A 20,018-nucleotide genomic window follows, 5' to 3' on the forward strand; every position below is an offset into this window, starting at 1 on the left:
AGTATTCTTGCCTGGAGACTCCCATGGACAGAGGAGCCTGGCGGGCTAGACTCCATGTCAGAATGGCGTTACTGGCCTGAGAACTGGGCAGCCGCATGCACACAGGCCATGGAGGCAGGGTCAGAGTGGTCGCGCTGTGGGGCCACATCCGGGCAGGCTCGGCCATCTCCCGCATGACAGCACCTCCCCCAAAAGACAACTCTAACCTTCCGTCTTCTCCATCACCCAGTCCTTTACGTGTTTCCTGCGTTCTTCGGTGTCTTCACCAAAGGACAGCTCCCCCAGGTCAGCCTGAGAGAACTTCTGGCAGGATTCCTTAAAAGCCTACAAATGAATACCAAGTGTAGCCATATTCGACTTGGCAAGGTTTCCTCAAAGTGGGAAAACATTTTTTCTTAACATGTTTCTGGCATAAATGCTTGCACAGGGCAATCTGTACTTTAAGACTCATTTGTGCAATTAATAAAAATGTATAGACCACGAACACTGTGCCAGGTGTCGACACCAGGGTGAAGACAGGGCATTGGACCTGAGGTGGCTAACAGTCTGCTAAAAAAACACACACACACAGAGCTGCAGGCTCACAGTCTGCTGAGACACACACACACACAGAGCTGCAGGCTCACAGTCTGCTGAGACACACACACAGAAGCTACAGGCTCACAGTCTGCTGAGACACACACACAGAAGCTACAGGCTCACAGTCTGCTGAGACACACACACACACAGAGCTGCAGGCTCACAGTCTGCTGAGACACACACACAGAGCTGCAGGCTCACAGTCTGCTGAGACACACACACAGAGCTGCAGGCTCACAGTCTGCTGAGACACACACACAGAAGTTACAGGCTCACAGTCTGCTGAGACACAAACACACAATATTCATTGGAAGGACTCATGCTGAAGTTGAAACTACAATACTTTGGCCACCTGATGTGAAGAACTGACTCCTTGGAAAAGACTCTGATGCTGGGAAAGATTGAAGGCAGAGGAGAAGGGGATGACAGAGGATGAGATGGTCAGATGGCATCACCAACATGATGGATATGAGTTGAGTAGGCTCTGGGAGTTGGTGATGGACAGGGAAGCCTGGTGTGCTATAGTCCATGGGATCGAAAAGAGTTAAACACGACTGAGTGACTGAACTGAACTGATATATATGGCTGATCTATAGATAGATAGATAGATAGATAAGATTATATCTAAAAAGTTCCAGAAGATATAAGTCCCCATTTGTGTTGCACTTTTTACACTTATGCATAACCTTATACGAGAAACAACGCATTAAACAAAAAATTCATTTACATGGTTGCATTTCCACTTGAAATATGACATCAGTAAAAGCTTAAAACAGAACAAGTTGAAATTCTTGGCTTTTCTGTGGAATACAGTTGTAATTTCCCTTGCTTATCAAAGATGCAGCAAATAACACTCAGTGTATCCCACGAACACTAGCAGGAAGTTTCGTCTCACACAATTCTTCTTGCCACTTTCAAGTCTGCATTCTCTCCGTCACCTCGGTGCCCCTCCCATCTTCCGGCCTCACTGGCTTCCATCAGCCAATGTGGGAAAAGAACAGACGAGCTCTAAGAGAACACAGAGGAAGCCCACACACCTGGGACATCTGGGCTGCCGTGTTCCCCTCAGCCCCCATTAAGACCGTGGTCAGGACAGAGGAGAAGCTCAGAGAACACGTGTCACGAGTGGTCCTCTTCACCCATTCTCAATAGGGTGATGGCAAAAGTGCCGTCTGCTCCACAGAGAGCGCTCATTGGTGGGGGTCTGTTATCAAAAGCCTAACAGAGGCGCACCAACCACGCCCTCCGCTAGCCGCCTGCTCGTTCGTGCCCTGTCTGTGGACACTGGGTGTAGTCAGCAGAGCAGCTGCACCCTCAAACGTCCATGTCGAATCCCAGAAACCTGTGGGTAAGACTGAATTAAGGATCATGCGATGGAGAGAGTCACCTGGATCACCGGGTGAGCTCAGTGTAGTCACAGGCTTCTTATAAGGACCGCAAGGGGCTTCCCTGGTGATCCAGTGGTTAAGCTCTACGCTCCCAATGCAGGGGGTCCAGGTTCAATCCCAGGTGAGAGAACTAAATCCCGAGTGCCAGAACTAAGACTTGGCACAGCCAAATAAATCACTATTTAAAAAAAATCAAGGCAAGAGGGTCAGAGGCAGAGAAGGAAATATGAAGATGGAAGTAAAGATGAGGATGATGTGGGGTTACAGATCAAAGAACAGCCTCTCAGAGCTGCAAAATGCAAGGAACTGGACTCTGACCTAGAGCCTCCGGTGGGATTGGAGATGGGGGGGATGGGGAAGTTGCTCTGCCAACCTATTACAGACCTCTGACCTCCAGAACTATAAGATAAATCCCCCTATTACTGATCGTTCTCCCTTAATTTGGCATCTCAGGCATAATCTTGAAGAAACATTCCCCCCGGGAACGCAAATGGAATATGAAGCTCAGACCTCAAGTCATCAGGTGGACACTTTGAATCAGGTACTCATTACAGATCCAGCCTTGACCTTTCCCCTGCTTAACTAAACTACAGCCAAGATTCTTCCCGCCTCTAATCCCTGACCTCCCTTTCCTTAAAGAACTTACTTTAGGCAATTTGTCATCTTAAGATTTTTTTTTTTTTTTTTTTGCAGTCTCTTGTGGGTTCTGCAGAAGTAAAACCTCTGATAGAATGGAGGACGGACTGTATTTAGCATCATTTTCTCCTGGGGGTACTGAATGCCTGCCACCTCCCTGCTCCACCCTCTACCTCTACCACATACATACATCCAAAAGGGAATTTGTTCAAAGAGCATTTATGTTGAACTTTCCTTGTAATATTTTGGAGGGAAAAAAAAGGTAAAAATCAAAGGCCATAATTCCTGACTGGGAGCTCCCATCCTTGGGGAGATATGCAGGCATAAAAGTCCAGTTTCAAGCCAGCCTTGCGCGCTGTGCCAGGATAAACTACAAAGTGCTAAGGAAGCCAACAGTAAAACAGAAAGCATTCTCTGCAGAAGCCCAGGAGAAGGGAGCAGTGAGCTGGTTCTCAAAGACTGGGCAGGAACTCCGGAAAGCAGAGTGTCAGGGCCGGCCGGCACACAGGATGGAAAGGAAGGGCAGGGTCCGAGTGGGGCCCGGGAAGTGGGTGAGCTCAGTTTCCTACGATAGACACGGCGCATGAGACAGGAAGGAGGCGCCCCACACCCCAGGTTGAGTTTGGAACACGAGCTATGATCTAGGAAGCCAGGCACTGTTTTCAAACAAATGCTTTATATGACTTTTAGAAAAATACTGTGGCTCATGGTTTGGTGTAGAAAACAACTGGGGGCCCCTGCTACTGACCAGCACCTCCCCCAACACAGCAGAAAGGTCTGCACTAGAGAGTGGAAGACGGAACTGCCAGGCTGGAGGGCTGGTCACCCGAGGACAAGAAGGACCAAGCCCCGTGCTGAGGCTCTTAGCTAATCCACCTGAAGGGTGGGACACCAGCCACAGGAAGGTGTTTGAGTCAGCTTGGGAAGGGGAAGGCACTGCATTCCATTTGAGATGAGTGGAGCATACCACTTCAAGGGATCCTGTGACAAAGACAGCCCAGGGGTGTTTGTCAACCAGGGAGGGGCTTGCGAGGATTAGAAGCTCTAGAGCAAGAGGCTGACAGCCCTCAGTCCGCATCCCCATTCCAGGAACCTCTAGGTAAATGGGTAAAATTAGAGCAAACAAGTGGAGGCCTAAGAGGAAAAAAAAATCCACCTCGTTCTGGGAATTTCCAATGTTTGCAGGTAGTGAGAGGAAAAGTCAGGAAACTGGGACCCAACAATCCAGATGTCCCGGGAGAACCGGACATGAGAGGGACCAGGGACGTGGGGAGGATGGAGGAGGACAGGAAGGCAGCACCCCGGGCTGCCCTGGGGAGGGCGGCAGATGGCAGTTCGGACCTCAAATCCCTCAGCAGACTTAGTGCCAGCAGGAACCAGGGGCTAGGGTGTCGGAAGAGTGTGGAATCCATTCTGTGGCTGCTTCGGAGCCGAAATGGGGAGTAAACTGTTACACGCGAGAGAGAGGGCCTCGCTGGTAGCTCAGCTGGTAAAGAATCCGCCTGCAATACGGGAGGCCTGGGTTGGGAAGATCCCCAAGATCCCGCAGGAGGGCACGGCACCCCACTCCAGCACTCCTGCCTGGATTTCACCTGGATCTAACGGACGGCGGACCCTGGCGGGCTACACACAGCCGATGGAGTCGCAAGGAGTCAGGCACGGCTGAGCGACCAAGCACAGCGGAACACAGAGAGGAGCCCATGAGGAAAAACAGGTGAAAGATGCTAAAGAAAAACAAGAAAAAGGAAAAGAATGGAAGAAATGCAGAAAGAAAGAAGGGAGGAACAGAGAGAAGAATGTTGGAGGAACAGGAGGGGGGGGGAGGGGGCTGGTCACACCCGACGAGCTGGACGGCAGCGGCCCGCGCGGGTCTGGAGCTGGCCGGCACCCAGCACCGCCCGAGGCTCCACTCCCGCCCGCCTGCAGCGGGGGCCACAGACCCCCGCCCTCGCCAGGGCTCCCCGGTGCGTCTCGGGGAACCACCGCCCAGGAGGGTCCGGCCGCGCCCTCCCTGCCGGCAAATCGCAGCGCAGTGGAGGGACCAGCCTGTGACCAGGGCGGGTCCGCGCTCCTGAGCTCGGTCTCCCAGCCCCACCCTTGGAGACTCACCTTTGAGGCCCTTGCTGAATGAATTGGTAAAATACATTTTTTAAATGAATCTAAAAGTAGGTTGGAGAAAGCAAGGAAGAACCTCTAATTTTTAAGAATGTCTGATTTAGAGGAAATAAATCACAATTCAAGCCTTAAAGAATTAGCTGAATAATTTTTGGGGACTCTATGCTTGACCAGCTGACAATGAGACAGTTTTATTGCTGACTAAGAAAATAATTATACTCACTAGTATTTATTAAGTACTGTATGTGCTAAGCATTCATTTAATTTCTTATTAGGTATGGATTCATTCCATCATCAGAACAACCTTACAGGAAAAGCACTGTTTTCTCTAGTTTACACTGGAAGAAAACTGAAGCAGGAAGAAGCATCCTTCCCAGCTTGTGGTTAGAGGACCCCTAAGTGTTCGAATTGGGGTTTGGGTGCAGTTAAGTCAAGGTCATAAGGCTACCTCTTTAGCCACGATGCTCCAGTGGGTCACCCATCCCTGGATTTCATCATAAAGACAGCAGTGCCTGAAATGCATTTTCAGGATCCAGCCACGCTTCTGCAGCCAGGTCAAACTCCCTAAACCTCAGATCTTCCTTATTTCTCAGGACTTAAATTATGTTTTTCTGTGCTGCTGATCCACTCAAAAGTATTCAGTGCTATTCAAAGCAAACATGCTTAAAAGAAGTCAGCTTATGTTTTCCTTCAACCTTTGTGCCCAGCTCTTCTCTACCCCTCTGAACTCTCTCTCTCAACGGACTCAGTGAGTTGACCTTGATGCTATGTCTGCACCACTAGACTCAGTGTTTATGCCTGATGTCCTGATTTGAACACAGGGGTCCCCAAAGGACTCTGACCCAAACTATCCTTTTGAACTGCTATACATTTTGCTGCTGTGAGAAGGCAGGTCTAATCAATTTTTCACACAGCTCCATTCCACCCCCAACACTGGCCCCTTGCAAAGCAGTTGGTTGTTCCCTTGGCTCCTTTATTCTATTTACTTGGTTCTCACAAACAAGCTGTGATGCCTGATTTCTGAGAAACAAGATAACCAGATCTTATAATCTAAAGACCTAATAGAATGTAAACAAAAACAAATGGTTTGTGAAAATAGGTTTATTTTCTATATTTTTGCAACCTTACATAAGTTACAGCCACATGTATGGGATACATAATACTAGAAATGCATACAATATATATTTCCCTGTTGTTCAATGCTTTCTTCTAGGTTTCTATTACAAAAGGACATGGAAGGCCACCTACTTATCCCTTATTTTAAGAACAAATACATATGCCTGCATGCTTAGCCACTAAGTCATATCTCACTTTTTGCAACCCCATGGACTGTAGCCTGCTAGGCTCCTCTGTCCATGGAATTCTCCAGGCAAGAACACTGAAGTGGGTGGTCATTCCCTTCTCCAGGGGATCTTCCCGACCCAGGGATCGAACTCAGGTATCCTGCACTGCAGGTGGATTCTTCACCCTCTGAGCCACCAGGGAAGCCTACAAATACATATATTTTCTGAGAAAGAAAGATAAGTGATGACTGACTTCTGTAAACGTATCAGCTACAGTAGACAGTGACCATAATTTAAAAATATATATAAAACAATAAATAATACAGTAGAAGTTAATGCTATAAAATAAACTGAGAGTAAGAAAGAGCTAAATGAGATATCATCCCATTTTAGGAAGCCAAATGATTAATGGGGAGGGTAATGTTATGATTGACAGTCACACTATGTCTGTGTTTCTAGTTAGCATGTAATAAAAGTTCAGAAAGGCAGAAACATGCAGAGGTCTCTAAAGTTTTGGCATTTGCAGAAATCCTGAGGCTTACACCTCATATTACAAATTCCTGTGCAGAAATGGAAACTTTCAATTTAGGGTGATGCAAATCTGCCCCAAAAGAGAATGCTCTTGGTTATCTTGTGCACGATAAGGAAGAGGAAAGGATGGTCTGCAACGAACTGTGGGCCTCCATGGCCTGTTCTCCCTGTTACAATGGCCCCAGTGCCGGCAGCAGCCTCAGTGCCCTCCTCGTTCACGTCCACAGAAGCTTGATGGAACACTTCAGACAGAAACAGGTCATTCTTTTCTGACATGCCTGAGAAATTGGCTTGGCCTTGGCTGAAGGCATCGCCCATGCCCATGCTCATGAGAATGGTCTTGAGTCCATAATGCTCTTCCAGTCTGAACTTGGGGATGTACACCTCCACGTCATCCTTACCCATGGTGTCCTCGCTGAGCCACTTACTGAGTTTGTCATGGGTGATTTCTCTCTCCAGCTACGAATCCAAAAGATAAAACCACTGAGTGCTCGCAGAGAAGGACAACAACCTCTAATGTTGACAACCAACGACTTTACTATGTTAAAGTAGGTGATATTAAAATTTAATAGTTCGGTAAAAATTTTGCAAGAAGATAGCATATATGAGACGTGTTTAAGGCTTCTGAATGACTGGGAAACCTGGCACAGTTAATCTCAAACAAGTTCACATATTCAAACTGCCACCGTGTCCTCACATGTAGACATGTGCAAGGGCTTCCCAGGTGACTCAGTGATAACATATCCACCTGCCAATGCAGGAGACGTGGGTTTGACTCTTGGGTCAGGAAGACCCCCTGGAGAAGGAAATGACAACCTGCTCCAGTGATCTTGCCTGGGAAGCCCCATGGACAGAGGAGTGTGGCGGGCTACAGTCCAGGGGTCTCAAAGAGTCGGACACGACTGAGCGACTGAACAGCAACCAGAATAGCAGACATGCGCAAAGGCGAGTTTAGCCCCATAAGTTTGAAACAACGGAAGTTGGAATTCTTACCAACTCCAAGCCTGTAGATGATTCAGCAATTCCATCTGGAAGCAGCAGGAACATACTGACCTCTCCAGCATATGGGAGTTCTAGAATCTGGACCTTCAGGTCTGCTATGTATCCAATGTTTAGCTTTTCATGCAGGAACATCATCTCTACTGATTTGCGCTGAGTCTAAAGTAATTAAAAAGTAAAATATGAAAGTTGGTAGTAAGATGTCAAAAGATTTACAATCAGACATGAAAGAGAAAGGGTTCTGCTTTCATGCTAAAGAAACAGATCTTTTTTAATTAAAAATTTGTTTTGAAATTTGTTTAAAAACATCAAAATATATTTAAAAAATAAAAATTTATTATTTGTATACTCTCACAGTGACTCTGATCTACTTTGTTTTTTCAAGATGACACCCATTAGTAATAAGATGGACAATTATAATTAAATAATAAAACATTTGTTCAGTACCTACTAGGGGTCAAGAACTCTGCAAAATCTCATTAATCCTTAGAGCAACATTTTGAGTTCGATATTATCATCCTAGTTTCACAGATCAAAAAAAGGAGTGCATGAACCACAAGTAGTATCTTAGTTGGTACAGCCTACATATGAGTCCAAGATTGTGTATTTATAAAGCCCTTGGTCCTTACCATTACTCATATGACCTCTCAGAAAATTACTAAGTGCCATTCAGTAACCTGAAAGAGTCAATCAACTACCCAGTGTGTATATAGCTATTAATAGCAAACCATGTATGGGTATCAATAAGTGGTCCCAATTTTTCTTTCTCTATTTTGTCAAAGACCCTAAAATATATGTTAAGAAAATCTGTTTTGTTGTCATTGTCTCATACCGAGTTCACACGGAAAGGATAAAGCCCCTTTAGTTTCTTCTGAAATGGAGTCTTCCATTTTCCTTTGAAGTAGACAGCATTCACCAGGACCATCTTGGAGTCTGCATCAACAGAACCTTCAGGTAACAAGTTTGGGATTTTGCCTACAGAAAATATAATATATGTTTATGTTTCACGATTAACAATTATGAAGTCATTATGATTTCTTGAATCTTTTGAGTCACCATCAGGCTTAGCATCCACATTTATCAAACTCTGCAGAGATGTTGATATTCACATTCAAATTTTTCTCTTAATTTATTTAAAACATAAGTAAAATTCAGACCAAATTTTTCAGGTTTGCAAAATTCAAGAGCAAATGAAGAAGTCATGTAATTAAAATTTAGAATTGCTATCAGACTTGGGGAAAAAAATTAAGTTTCTCTTAATTTTTTTTCCTTTGTGCTGCTTGCGGGATCTTATTCCTCTCACCGGGAACTGAACCTGTATCCCTTGCTTTGAGATCACAGAGTCTTAACCCCTGGACCACCAGAGAAGTCCCAGGAATTTTTTAATTCCTTTTATATTGTTTTCTCAAAGTTTTATAGTTATATGAAGTTAGTTCATATAAGATACTTTATCTGCCAGCAATGCAGAAGACCTGAGTTCAGTCCCTGCGTGGTGAAGATCCCTTGGAGAAGGGAATGGCAACCCACTCCAGTAGTCTTGCCTTAAGAATTTCACGGGCAGAGGAGCCTAGCAGGCTACAGTCCATGGGATCGCAGAGTCGGACACAACCGATCAACTGATACTAACAAGGTATTCAATAGCACATTTCCCCAGTATGTAGTAGGCCTCCTTCTAGATCTGGTCTAGACAGCCCATAGGTCTAACTCACTGATTCATCCCAAAACAGTGTTTTGGAAGTTGTGCTACACCTACATCAGGAATAGCGCAGATTCATGAAGAAACAAAGGAAAAATTGTCCTGGGGGCGGGGTGGGCTTAGAATATTGGAAGAGACATTCTAAATCATTCCGGAAAGAATGTGAAGTGAGTCCTATTAAGAGAGCCGAATAATGCAGAAAACTGCAACAACACAGAGAAGGGAGTGAATGACTGAGTCCAAGAAAGTTCCCAGAAGTGATAATATCTGAGTGTGATTTTTTTTAAAGTTGGTTTAAGAAACAGCCCTTTTATAGTGAATACCTGCTCTGCAATATTTCAAGCACATTATTTTATTTAATCCTCACAACCATTCTAGTAAGGGAGTAATATTAGTGTCATTTTACACAAATAGGAAATCAACCTTGAATATTCATTGGAAGGACTGATGCTGAAGCTGAAACGCCAATACTTTGGCCACCTGCTGGGAAGAGTCAACTCATTGGAAAAGACCCTGATGCTGGAAAGATTGAGAGCAAGAGGAGAAGGCGGCAACAGAGGATGAAATGGTTCGATGGCATCACTGGCTCAATGGACATGAGTTTGAGTAAACTGCAGGAGATAGTGAAGGACAGGAAAGCCTGGCTTGCTGCAGTTCATGGGGTGGCAAAGAGTTGGACATGACTTAGCAAATGAACAACAACACAAACGGACACCATAGTGAGATATTAGTAATCTTTCCAAGGTCACAATGCTTGAGAGCTAGTCAGAATTCCACCATCTTCCATTTCTGCTGACACATACAAGACTCTAGCAAAAAGGTCACTATAGTCTGACCAGTTTCAGTATAGTTATTCAGTATCCTCATTCAGTATAACCCCTAGTAATTAAAACTCCTGGTTACTACTTGGAAATCTACTGAGACTTTATTTAACTTTGTGACACATAATATTTGATCATAACAAGGAAAAAAGAAATTTTTCTCAAATTACTATAAAAATTGGTAAAACAATCAGTCTAAATGACTATTTGGCATTTTTGCAATTTCACTTATTGCTTTATAGCCATTCACCACAAACGCTTAAAAAGAAGAGAAATTCTTGCTGTTCTCAAAAAAGCAAAGCTTTCATGCATCTCTTTGATTTTGCAATCTGCTTTGACTTTCATTTTTGTTAAATCTTCACTTTCTCTGCTTCCTTTTTGTCAGTGGTGCATCAATCTTTCAGAGCAGTAATTTAAAAATCTAGAAATGAAGAACTAAAGTAGGCCAACTGTTTTTAGAGAAACAATAATTCTTTTTTCAATTCTACAGAACTTAATACAAGTGCTTTTTCTATTATGGTAGCTAAGAAATCAGGATAGCATACTATGGTTTGAAATAATGTTTTAAACCCAGGAGGCAGGGACTCAGGAGTCCAGTGGCTCAGATTCCGTGCTGCCAATGCTGGGGGGCCCAGGTTCAATCCCCGGTCTGGGAACTAGATTTCACATGCCACAACTGTGACCCAACACAGCCAAATAAAAATGCATTTAAAAGTAAATAAATAAGCATAGGAGATACGTGAAAACATGCTTTCTGCATTAAGGTATCAAACTCTTTAAACATTAATTTGAAGAATTCCAGAATTAGACTAAGGCTCAGAAGAAGAGGAAACCCCAGCTGCACCATGAACAGAGAGTGGGATCTTGGATGAGTCGGTTAGGAACTGAGGACATGCATAACAAAGGTAGAAGTAGTTTAGACGATTAATGGGAGATAAAGAAGGAACTGAAAGAACTGGACAACGTACTGACTCTGGATGGTGAAATAGAAGAAAGAGCTAAAATTTTAAGATCCCTCCTTTTTCCATTGCCCGTATTCTCACACCAATTACTCAGTTGAATATTGTTCCTTTTATCTTTGCTTTTGTTTGCAGTGAAGATAAAGTCACAATTATTTCAATACTGATATTTCCTAAATTAGAAAAGATCTGCCTCTTCTTACACTCTATTTGGTAATAATCCAAACCAGATTATTGAAGTACTGAATATATATCTTCTATTAGTAGACCTTGCTTATTTGTTTCTCACTTCAAACACCACAAAGCTCAACAAGAATCAGGTTACATTAGCCAAAATAACTAAGGTTAGGAGTAAGAGCTAAGTTCAGGATCAAAAAACAAAAAAACAAAAAACACACACATCAGAGTTTTCTATGTGGAAAGAAGAGCAGAAGCTACTTCTTTGGTTTTACCTTTGGTTTGAGTCTTGACCCAGGAGTTAATCTTTTTTCTGGCATCTTCTGCACATTCTAGGAAGTCGACCATCTGAGGTTCTGTAGAGTAATATTTCTTGGAGAGTTGCATGTATTCCTTTAAAGCGAAAAAATAATGACAAGATTACTTACAATATATACCCCACGAGTGAAAGTGAAAGTGTTAGCTGCTCCGTCGTGTCTGACTCTTTGTGACCCATGGACTATAGCCCGCCAGTCTCCTCTGTCCATGGGAATCTCCAGCCAAGAATACTGGAGTGGGCTGTCATGCTCTCTTCCAGGATATCCAACCACCTGTGGTGTATTTGTAAATCACAGGTTTCCTGTCAAGACTGGGGAGCCTGAAGCAGGGCAGGGGGAGGCTGGCTGGGGGCTGATTATGTGCTCTCTTGACCCCCCCAATCCAGTCCCGACTGCCTTTGATCTCCTACATACTTTGCACGATGAGCACTGAGTGCAGAGGGAGAGGCTGGGCGTGGGGCTGGCGGTTCTGGGGACACCTGTGCGCACCTTCTTGTGACTTTACATATGGAGTGTTTACAGTAGAAATAGGAAGCACCCACGGAGGGAGCATAAGCATGGCTGTGTTGGATTGTGTCCCATGGCTTTGGGGAGCCTTAGCGAGCCTGAGTGGAAATCAGCTTTGATAGTGACCTCCTTGCAAGTTTGGGACCCTGCCATTTAGATCACAGGTTTCACTCACTTCCTTGAATCTTGCAGATTTCTCTCCAAACAGTTTATTTGCACTTTCCAATAAATACTCCCCCATGGACACGTTGATGGCATTGCTGAGTGAACAGAAGGATGAATGGATTATCCCTGCAGCTTGTGCCTTAAAAGGAAAGAAGAGATTCATTTTATATAACTCAGGACTTCTAAACAAGGTATTTCTTAAGCAATAGAATTTTTTTTCTAGGATATCAATAAAATGCTGTATTACAATATACCTTTTTTTCTGGCACTTTAGAGGTAACTCAGGAAATAATGTTGATATGGATATAGTACATTAAAATGTATCAGATAATTTTTGACTTGTTTCAGATTTTTCTCTGCCCATAGGATTGGATTTAACTGTAACAGAACTGAGATCCTAGAAAAAGTCAGGCTCCTTTGATACTTACCTAAGCTATAAAGTCTCTAAGAAATTTTTATTATATTAAAATGTTACCTTAGAAATGTTCTTTTAATAGTTTATATAACTTCTACAAGTCCCTTGGCATAATTAAGGAGTAGTGTGTGCAATGGAATCTGGAGTTTAGAAAACATAAAATTGAGGGGAATTCCAATCCCCAACCTGAAGTTTGTGAGCATGATGACAGACACGGGGCTTAGTCACAGCAGTGCCTGGGTGAAGCTGAGATCAGAGCCCTGAAGATGGACCATCAGCTGTCCACACAGGCCTGGCAGAATCACCTTTTGAAGAGGCCCTCTCACCGTCTTGAATCTGTAATTCCCTGAGTGACAGACAGATGGAGCATCAGCGTTCCTAGGAAGGAACCTGTGAGAGGACCTAAATCAGGGTGTGATTGTGGAAGTTATTTACCAATAGGAGCCCATCTACACCAGGCTCTTATAATGCAGCTGAATGGTGTTTAAGGAAGTGGAGTACTGGGAAAAGATACTAACCTGAGACTGATTAGATGAACAGGTGGTAGATAGATAGAGAGTAGATGATGATCATGATAATGATGATAAATTGGTAGATAGATTGGCGGTGTTCTGTTGCTAATGATGATGATGATAGACTGATAGATAGGGAGAGAGAAGGAAGATAGATAGATAGATAGATGATAGATAGATAGATAGATGACAGATAGATAGATGACAGATAGATAGATGACAGATAGATGATGATAGATAGATAGATAGATAGATAGATGATAGATGATGATAGATAGATAGATAGGTAGGTAGATAGATGACAGATAGATAGATGATGATAGATAGATAGATAGATAGATAGATGATAGATAGATAGATAGATGACAGATAGATAGATAGATAGATGATAGATAGATAGATAGATAGATAGATAGATGATAGATGACAGATAGATAGATAGATGACAGATAGATAGATAGATGATAGATAGATAGATAGATAGATAGATAGATGACAGATAGATGATGATAGATAGATAGATAGATGATGATAGATAGATAGATAGATGATAGATAGATAGATAGATGACAGATAGATAGATAGATAGATGATAGATAGATAGATAGATAGATAGATAGATAGATAGATAGATGATAGATGACAGATAGATAGATAGATGACAGATAGATAGATAGATGATAGATAGATAGATAGATAGATAGATAGATGACAGATAGATGATGATAGATAGATAGATAGATAGATGATGATAGATAGATAGATAGATGATGATAGATAGATAGATAGATGATAGATAGATAGATAGATGACAGATAGATAAATGATAGATAGATAGATAGATAGATAGATAGATAGATGATGATAGATAGATAGATAGATAGATAGATGATGATAGATAGATAGATAGATGATAGATAGATAGATGACAGATAGATAAATGATAGATAGATAGATAGATAGATAGATAGATAGATAGATGACAGATAGATGATGATAGATAGATAGATAGATAGATAGATAGATGATGATAGATAGATAGATAGATAGATAGATAGATGACAGATAGATAGATGATGATAGATAGATAGATAGATGATGATAGATAGATAGATAGATAGATAGATAGATGACAGATAGATGATGATAGATAGATAGATAGATAGATAGATAGATGACAGATAGATGATGATAGATAGATAGATAGATAGATAGATAGATGACAGATAGATGATGATAGATAGATAGATAGATAGATAGATGACAGATAGATGATGATAGATAGATAGATAGATAGATAGATAGATGACAGATAGATGATGATAGATAGATAGATAGATAGATAGATAGATGACAGATAGATGATGATAGATAGATAGATAGATGATGATAGATAGATAGATAGATAGATAGATAGATAGATAGATAGATGATAGATAGTAGGTGATGATCATAATGATGACAGTAGGTAGATAGACGTGTGCTTGTGCTCAGTTGCTCAGTTGTGTCCAACTCTTTGTGACTCTTTGGACTGTAGCCTGACAAGTTCCTCTGTCCATGGGATTTTTCAGGCAAGAATACTGGAGTGGGTTGCCATTTCCTACTCCAGAGAATCATCTTATCCAGGGTTTGAACCTGCGTCTCCTGCATTGCAGGCAGATTCTTTACCACTGAGCCATTGGGGAAGCCCTAGATAGATAGGGAGAGAGGAGATAAAGGATACACAAAGGTCATTGACCTCTCCTGAAGTCACCAGGCCTGGCCATCTCCATTCCTCAATTACTTGTCACCCCTTACTCTGGAAATCTGCATTCACACATGTGTATTTTAGGAGTCTCTACCATGGCTTTAGGATAAATTATGCATACCAAACTAATGGCAGAGTGATGTGACAAAATTTACAGTCTTGACCTGCAAGTCATAAAGCATGGATTCTACCCCAGCTCTACCCTTCCTTATCAGAGTGACCGTAAGATATTTACTCAAGGACTGTGAGTCTTAGTTTTCTTCCTATGAATGGTGGAAGTTGTACTAGGTTCCTTCCCTAATATTGTGACTTTAAGACAAGACGTTTCTGGAAACAAAATACAAAAGAACTAGGAATGGATGAGTCAGATACCTGCAAAATAGCATCCGGATAGGTGCCCCTCTGGATCTGCTGTGAGAAATCACAACTTGTGAGGCTCCTTGGGCTCACTGGGGCGCCTCTGTGGACTCCAACTTGGTTAAACTGAAGCACCTACAATTGGAATTAGAGAAAGTTGGGTACATTTTTTTGCTGCATTATTTAGCTTTTAAACAAACAGCTGTCAAAAGTACCTCTTGACCTCCCATGTCAAGTTCCCTGTCTTTGTGTCTGGGCAACAAGCATAGATGCTCTTCAACCATAATATGTGTCAGTCAGAGACATTCCCTTCATGGGGATTAGCATGAGTTATTTTATACTAATTCAAATACTGGCCATTTTGACAAAAAAAATTATGATGAGATGATTTATAGCCTTTTAATTAAGTTATCTAAGTTATCACCCAACTCATAAACTTCCTTGAAAATATCCCAGTATTTTGAAGGAGGTAATAAGGTTAACTCCTGACTTTGTATCTCTCTGTTCAGTGGCCTTACACATTATACCCTTCTAGACTGTTAAAAATTAGCAGCCACAGCTAGCTTAAGCAAAAAAACAGGGTGCTCAGTATTATCAAGGATCACCTAAAACATTTGCACATACGTTATTTACACATAAAGAAATCCCTCACTTCTGTCCATGTTGGGGGAAGATGGCAGGGGTCAGATGGCAATATGAATTCCTTTTTGAAAATATTTGTTTTCATTTCTGTGTTTATTTAGCTGCCCATGGTCTTAGTTGAGGCAGGCAGCATCTTTAGTTTTCGCATGTTCCCCGACCAGGGATCAGATCGAGGGCCCCTTGCATTAGGAGCAGAGTCTTAGCCACTGGACCATCAAGAAGTCCCAATGTGAATTTCTTTATGTTGTAAGTGGCAGATCCAGCTAACAGTGAAACTGGCAGGTGCAGACTGGCCCTGGAAGGTGCCTCAAGCCCCGTCCCCCAGTACAGTAGACTCCTCCGACTGGCCCTGCCACCCACCCACCCCCACTTTCTGCATCCTTTGGGTCCCAGTGCCATGGGGCCCCAGGCAGGGAGGAACTTATTGGTAAAGCATTGATGGTGGAGACTGCCAAGGGAGGGAAGGCAACCTTGCCCAGCAGATGGTGGATTTCTAGGCTGGAAGAAGAGGTGTTAGGATTTCTGGGATCTTTCTGTGCTCTTCAGATCATATATTATAAGTTCCTACCTAATACCCTCTGAAAAGCAGTCTGACTGCCACTGTAAATGGGAGGGCTGCCTTGTGTAAGAGCTTCTCTGGTTGTCCTACCTTTTAAGGAAGCTGACCCATAAGTTGGGGTCTCTGGGCAGCACTGAAGCCCACTCAAGTCATGGCAAGAGTCCTTGCAGGTATGGGGTGTGTGTCATGGTCCTGAGCCAGGCTGAGGCAGGCACCCTGCCCAGAGAGCAGGCCTGGCCCGGGCCGGTCTGTGCCCTTATCCTAAAGATAAGAGCTGGGTAAAAATACTCCTGCAAATCTCACATTGCCTGTGCTCTGTAAGTGAAGTGAAGTCACTCTGTCGTGTCTGACTCTTTGCGACCCCATGGACTGTAGCTTACTGGGCTCCTCCGTCCATGGGATTTTCCAGGTAAGAGTACTGGAGTGGGTTGCCATTTCCTTCTCCAGAGGATCTTCCCGACCCAGGGATCGAACCCAGATCTCCCTCATTGTTGGCAGACGCTTTACCATCTGAGCCGCAAGGGAAGAGATTATCTATTTATTCTATTTGCTCCTTTTATCCACTACAACCTTTCCAGCCTTACAAGCTACACCAGTTCCCAAATGTGGGCAGCCTCTTCCTGCAATGATTTTCTCATCTGTAAAGTGAATACGATAATCAGAGCACCTACCTCACTGGACTTTGTGTTCTGTGGATAAATTCATAAAACATTCTCAGCAAGGTGCCTGGCTGGGGCATTGTAAGTATCAGCTATGAAAACAATTAGTTCCAGCACATGCCTCTCCTATTTACTCTTCATACTCATCTTGCCCAATACACATTTTCATTTACATTTTAAAAATAAGAAAGTTGCTACTAGACTCTTTTGAGTTATCAAATGGTGTTCTGGAGGTCTGCAACTATTGTACAAAATATGTGGTTAAAAATCCACTTTATGTATGATCAAATTAATATAGTTTATGGGTACAAAATGGTTCCCATCGAAGTACTGACCAGGCCCAACCCTGCTTAGCTTCCAAGATTGGGAGGGTTCAGGGTGATATGGCAATAGATCATAGAGAATTCCTTCGGGGAAGAAGATACTCTAAAATTAGACTGTGGCGATGGCTGCACAATTCTTGCAAATATACTAAGAACTACTGAATTGTAAACTTTAAATGGGTGAATTTTATGAAATGTGAATTATATCTCAACAAAGTTGTTCTTATAAAAAATAAGAAAGCTGAGGCTCAGAGCGTTTAAATGTCTTCATTTGCACACCTAGTAAGTGGCAAAACCACCAACCAAAGACAGGCAGGTCTGTCCCCAAAGTCCAGGCTTCCACATCCAAACCAAAAAGTGTCTCCTCTTTTTTTTTGGTAGAGAATTAAGCCAATTTGCCTTTGAATTTTAAAATCTTCCCGTGTAATAGTTACAAGAAAACTATTATATATAAAATTCTTGTCCCACATGCAGAAAATACTTTCGAAACACAGAAAAGCTGTGTTGTACCATGAGTGACCAATAAGTTACTTATCCTCTGGTAGCAAAATCAAGATTTTCCCTTTAGCACCTAGAGCACTCTGTTTGGCATCTGTCCTCAAAAAAAAATTTTTTTCTTCTGATTCCTTTACATTTAAAAAATGAAAACTTCCCTGGCGGTCCAGTGGTTAAGACTCCATGCTTTCAGTGCAGCAGGATGGAAATTAACATTCCACATGCCACATAGCATGGCCAAAAACTAAATACAAATAAAAATTGAAGTCCTTGATGTTTTCTAAAGTTTATAATGGAGTTCGCTGCCTTTATTTTTTTTTTTTTTTCCCAAAGCTAAGGAAATAAAGGGGAAGGAGTCTTGCAAAATGTGGCTGGTATCAGAGTTGAGCAACTGGGCTTTGTTGTGAGTCTTGCTGTTCGAACTGCCACAGACAGAGAGAGAAGCTCCTGGCCCTCTCCCTCCTGCGGTGAGGCTGGCTAACGCCGTGTGGCCGCTCCAAACGAGGCCCGCCTTAGGTGGGCGACCGTGCACCTGGAGGAGTCTCCACCCCCGGCACTCACACACTCAGGTGCGATCCTCACGGGAATCTCCGTGTGGCTGAGGACAGCAGCCACGCCGGTGAGAAGCAGAGCTTGGACGCCCAGCACTCAGCACTGACGTCTGTACACGTGGGACCAGGATAGAACTTTAATGATATAATTGCCTCGTCTGCTCATGGACCCAGGGAAGACAGGACCGTGTGAAATTTAATAGCACCACACTCATACCAGAGGATGACTGCTGTGTACAAGTGAAGTAGGTCAACGCATTTCCACAGTCCCTGACTCAGAGAAAGTGTCTCCTGACTGAGCCGGTGTACGTTCACCAAGAAAGGAAGCCAGAGGCCCTGACAGAAAGACCCCACAGTGCTGGCCCCCCCCGACCACCTGGACTTTGAAGACAGCCATCCTGTCAGCCCCATTTTGTTGACATGAGCTCATGGGGCAGAGCATGTTGGCTGAGGCTCTCCGAAGTCCTGTTGCCCTCGGGGCCTCCCCCAGAGTGCACAGACCGAGCTCTGGGACAGTTTTTTCTCTTCATGGCCCTCTCTTAAAACCACTACTAGGAATTCTTCACATAAATGGAAAGAGCCTGAGATGAGAGAGCAGAAACCAGAGGAACCCTGGGGAAAGGCACTTCAGTCCCACTGCCCATCCATCAGTGACACTCTTAAACCCAGTAAGAGATAAAGCAGACAAACCCTTTGAAAAATATAAACATTTTCAGCTGTCAGATATAGTCACTATTAACTATTTCTAACGTTGCAGGATAAGAAAACTGATAATCCTTCTACTACATCTACCGTTGAGGATTTTCGTGGTTTGGCTCTTTTATATATTTGAATCTAAGTAACTTGTGTTGTAATGGTTTGTGATGATTGCTGAGGGCATGGGTTCGATCCCTGGTGGGGGAACTAAGGTCCCACTAGTAGCTGACTGTTATAGTCCAGATCTTGCAAGCATATAATCAGAGCAGTTCTACAATTCAGTTCAGGAATCCTTCAGTCCCAATTGGGAACTTTAACAGAAACTCACTTGGGCTATCTGGTCTGCAGTATCGCCGCGGGCGCCCAGGTAGACCATGGCCATGGTGGAGGAGATGCTCCAGGGACAGAAGAAGAGATTCTGGGTGTCGGCGCTTGTATTTGCCAGATACTTGAAGAAATTGAGGGCAAAGATTGTGTTTGCCACATAAAGTTCTTCCATTGTCTCAATCTGGAAGGAAAACGAGGAAAAGCAAAAGCTCTAAAAGATGACTCCACATTTTGAGTGATGTCAGTGGCGTAGCACAGGCTGTACCCCGCACAGGGCCGGGGTTCCCTCTCTGTTCTCCCGTCACTGAACAGGGCCAGCGACGCAGCCACAAAAGGTTCCGCTCTCGGTGCGGTGCGCTGCTGTCACAACCTTGCAGTCCCTTAATAATTTTATACGAAGGGCCCTCCCTGCATTTCCCTTTTGCACTGGATTCTGCAAATGACACAGCTGATCCTGAGGTGGAGGGAACCGGCCTGGGATGTGTGGTGACATTCCACCTCATAATAATGATAATAACAGCAATAACAATATAGCCCTTACTGAATTCTTAACTGTACAACA

General features: G+C 43.3%; 1 protein-coding gene across 1 annotated transcript; it reads right to left on the bottom strand.

Annotated features, from left to right (window-relative positions):
* Window positions 1-6,586: 6,586 nt before the first annotated feature.
* On the bottom strand, window positions 6,587-19,635 carry LOC136155203 (plasminogen activator inhibitor 2-like). The gene is made up of 7 exons (XM_065917062.1): window positions 19,458-19,635; window positions 15,220-15,339; window positions 12,184-12,312; window positions 11,460-11,577; window positions 8,364-8,506; window positions 7,526-7,690; window positions 6,587-6,991 (listed from the first exon to the last, which is right to left on the bottom strand). The coding sequence occupies exons 1-7, from the start codon at window positions 19,626-19,628 to the stop codon at window positions 6,587-6,589; spliced, it is 1,251 nt and encodes a 416-aa protein (XP_065773134.1). The 5' UTR covers window positions 19,629-19,635.
* Between the last annotated feature and the right edge of the window lie 383 nt (window positions 19,636-20,018).

This window comes from Muntiacus reevesi, unplaced genomic scaffold (genome assembly GCF_963930625.1).
Source record: "Muntiacus reevesi unplaced genomic scaffold, mMunRee1.1 SCAFFOLD_98, whole genome shotgun sequence".
Classification (NCBI taxonomy): Eukaryota; Metazoa; Chordata; class Mammalia; order Artiodactyla; family Cervidae; genus Muntiacus; species Muntiacus reevesi.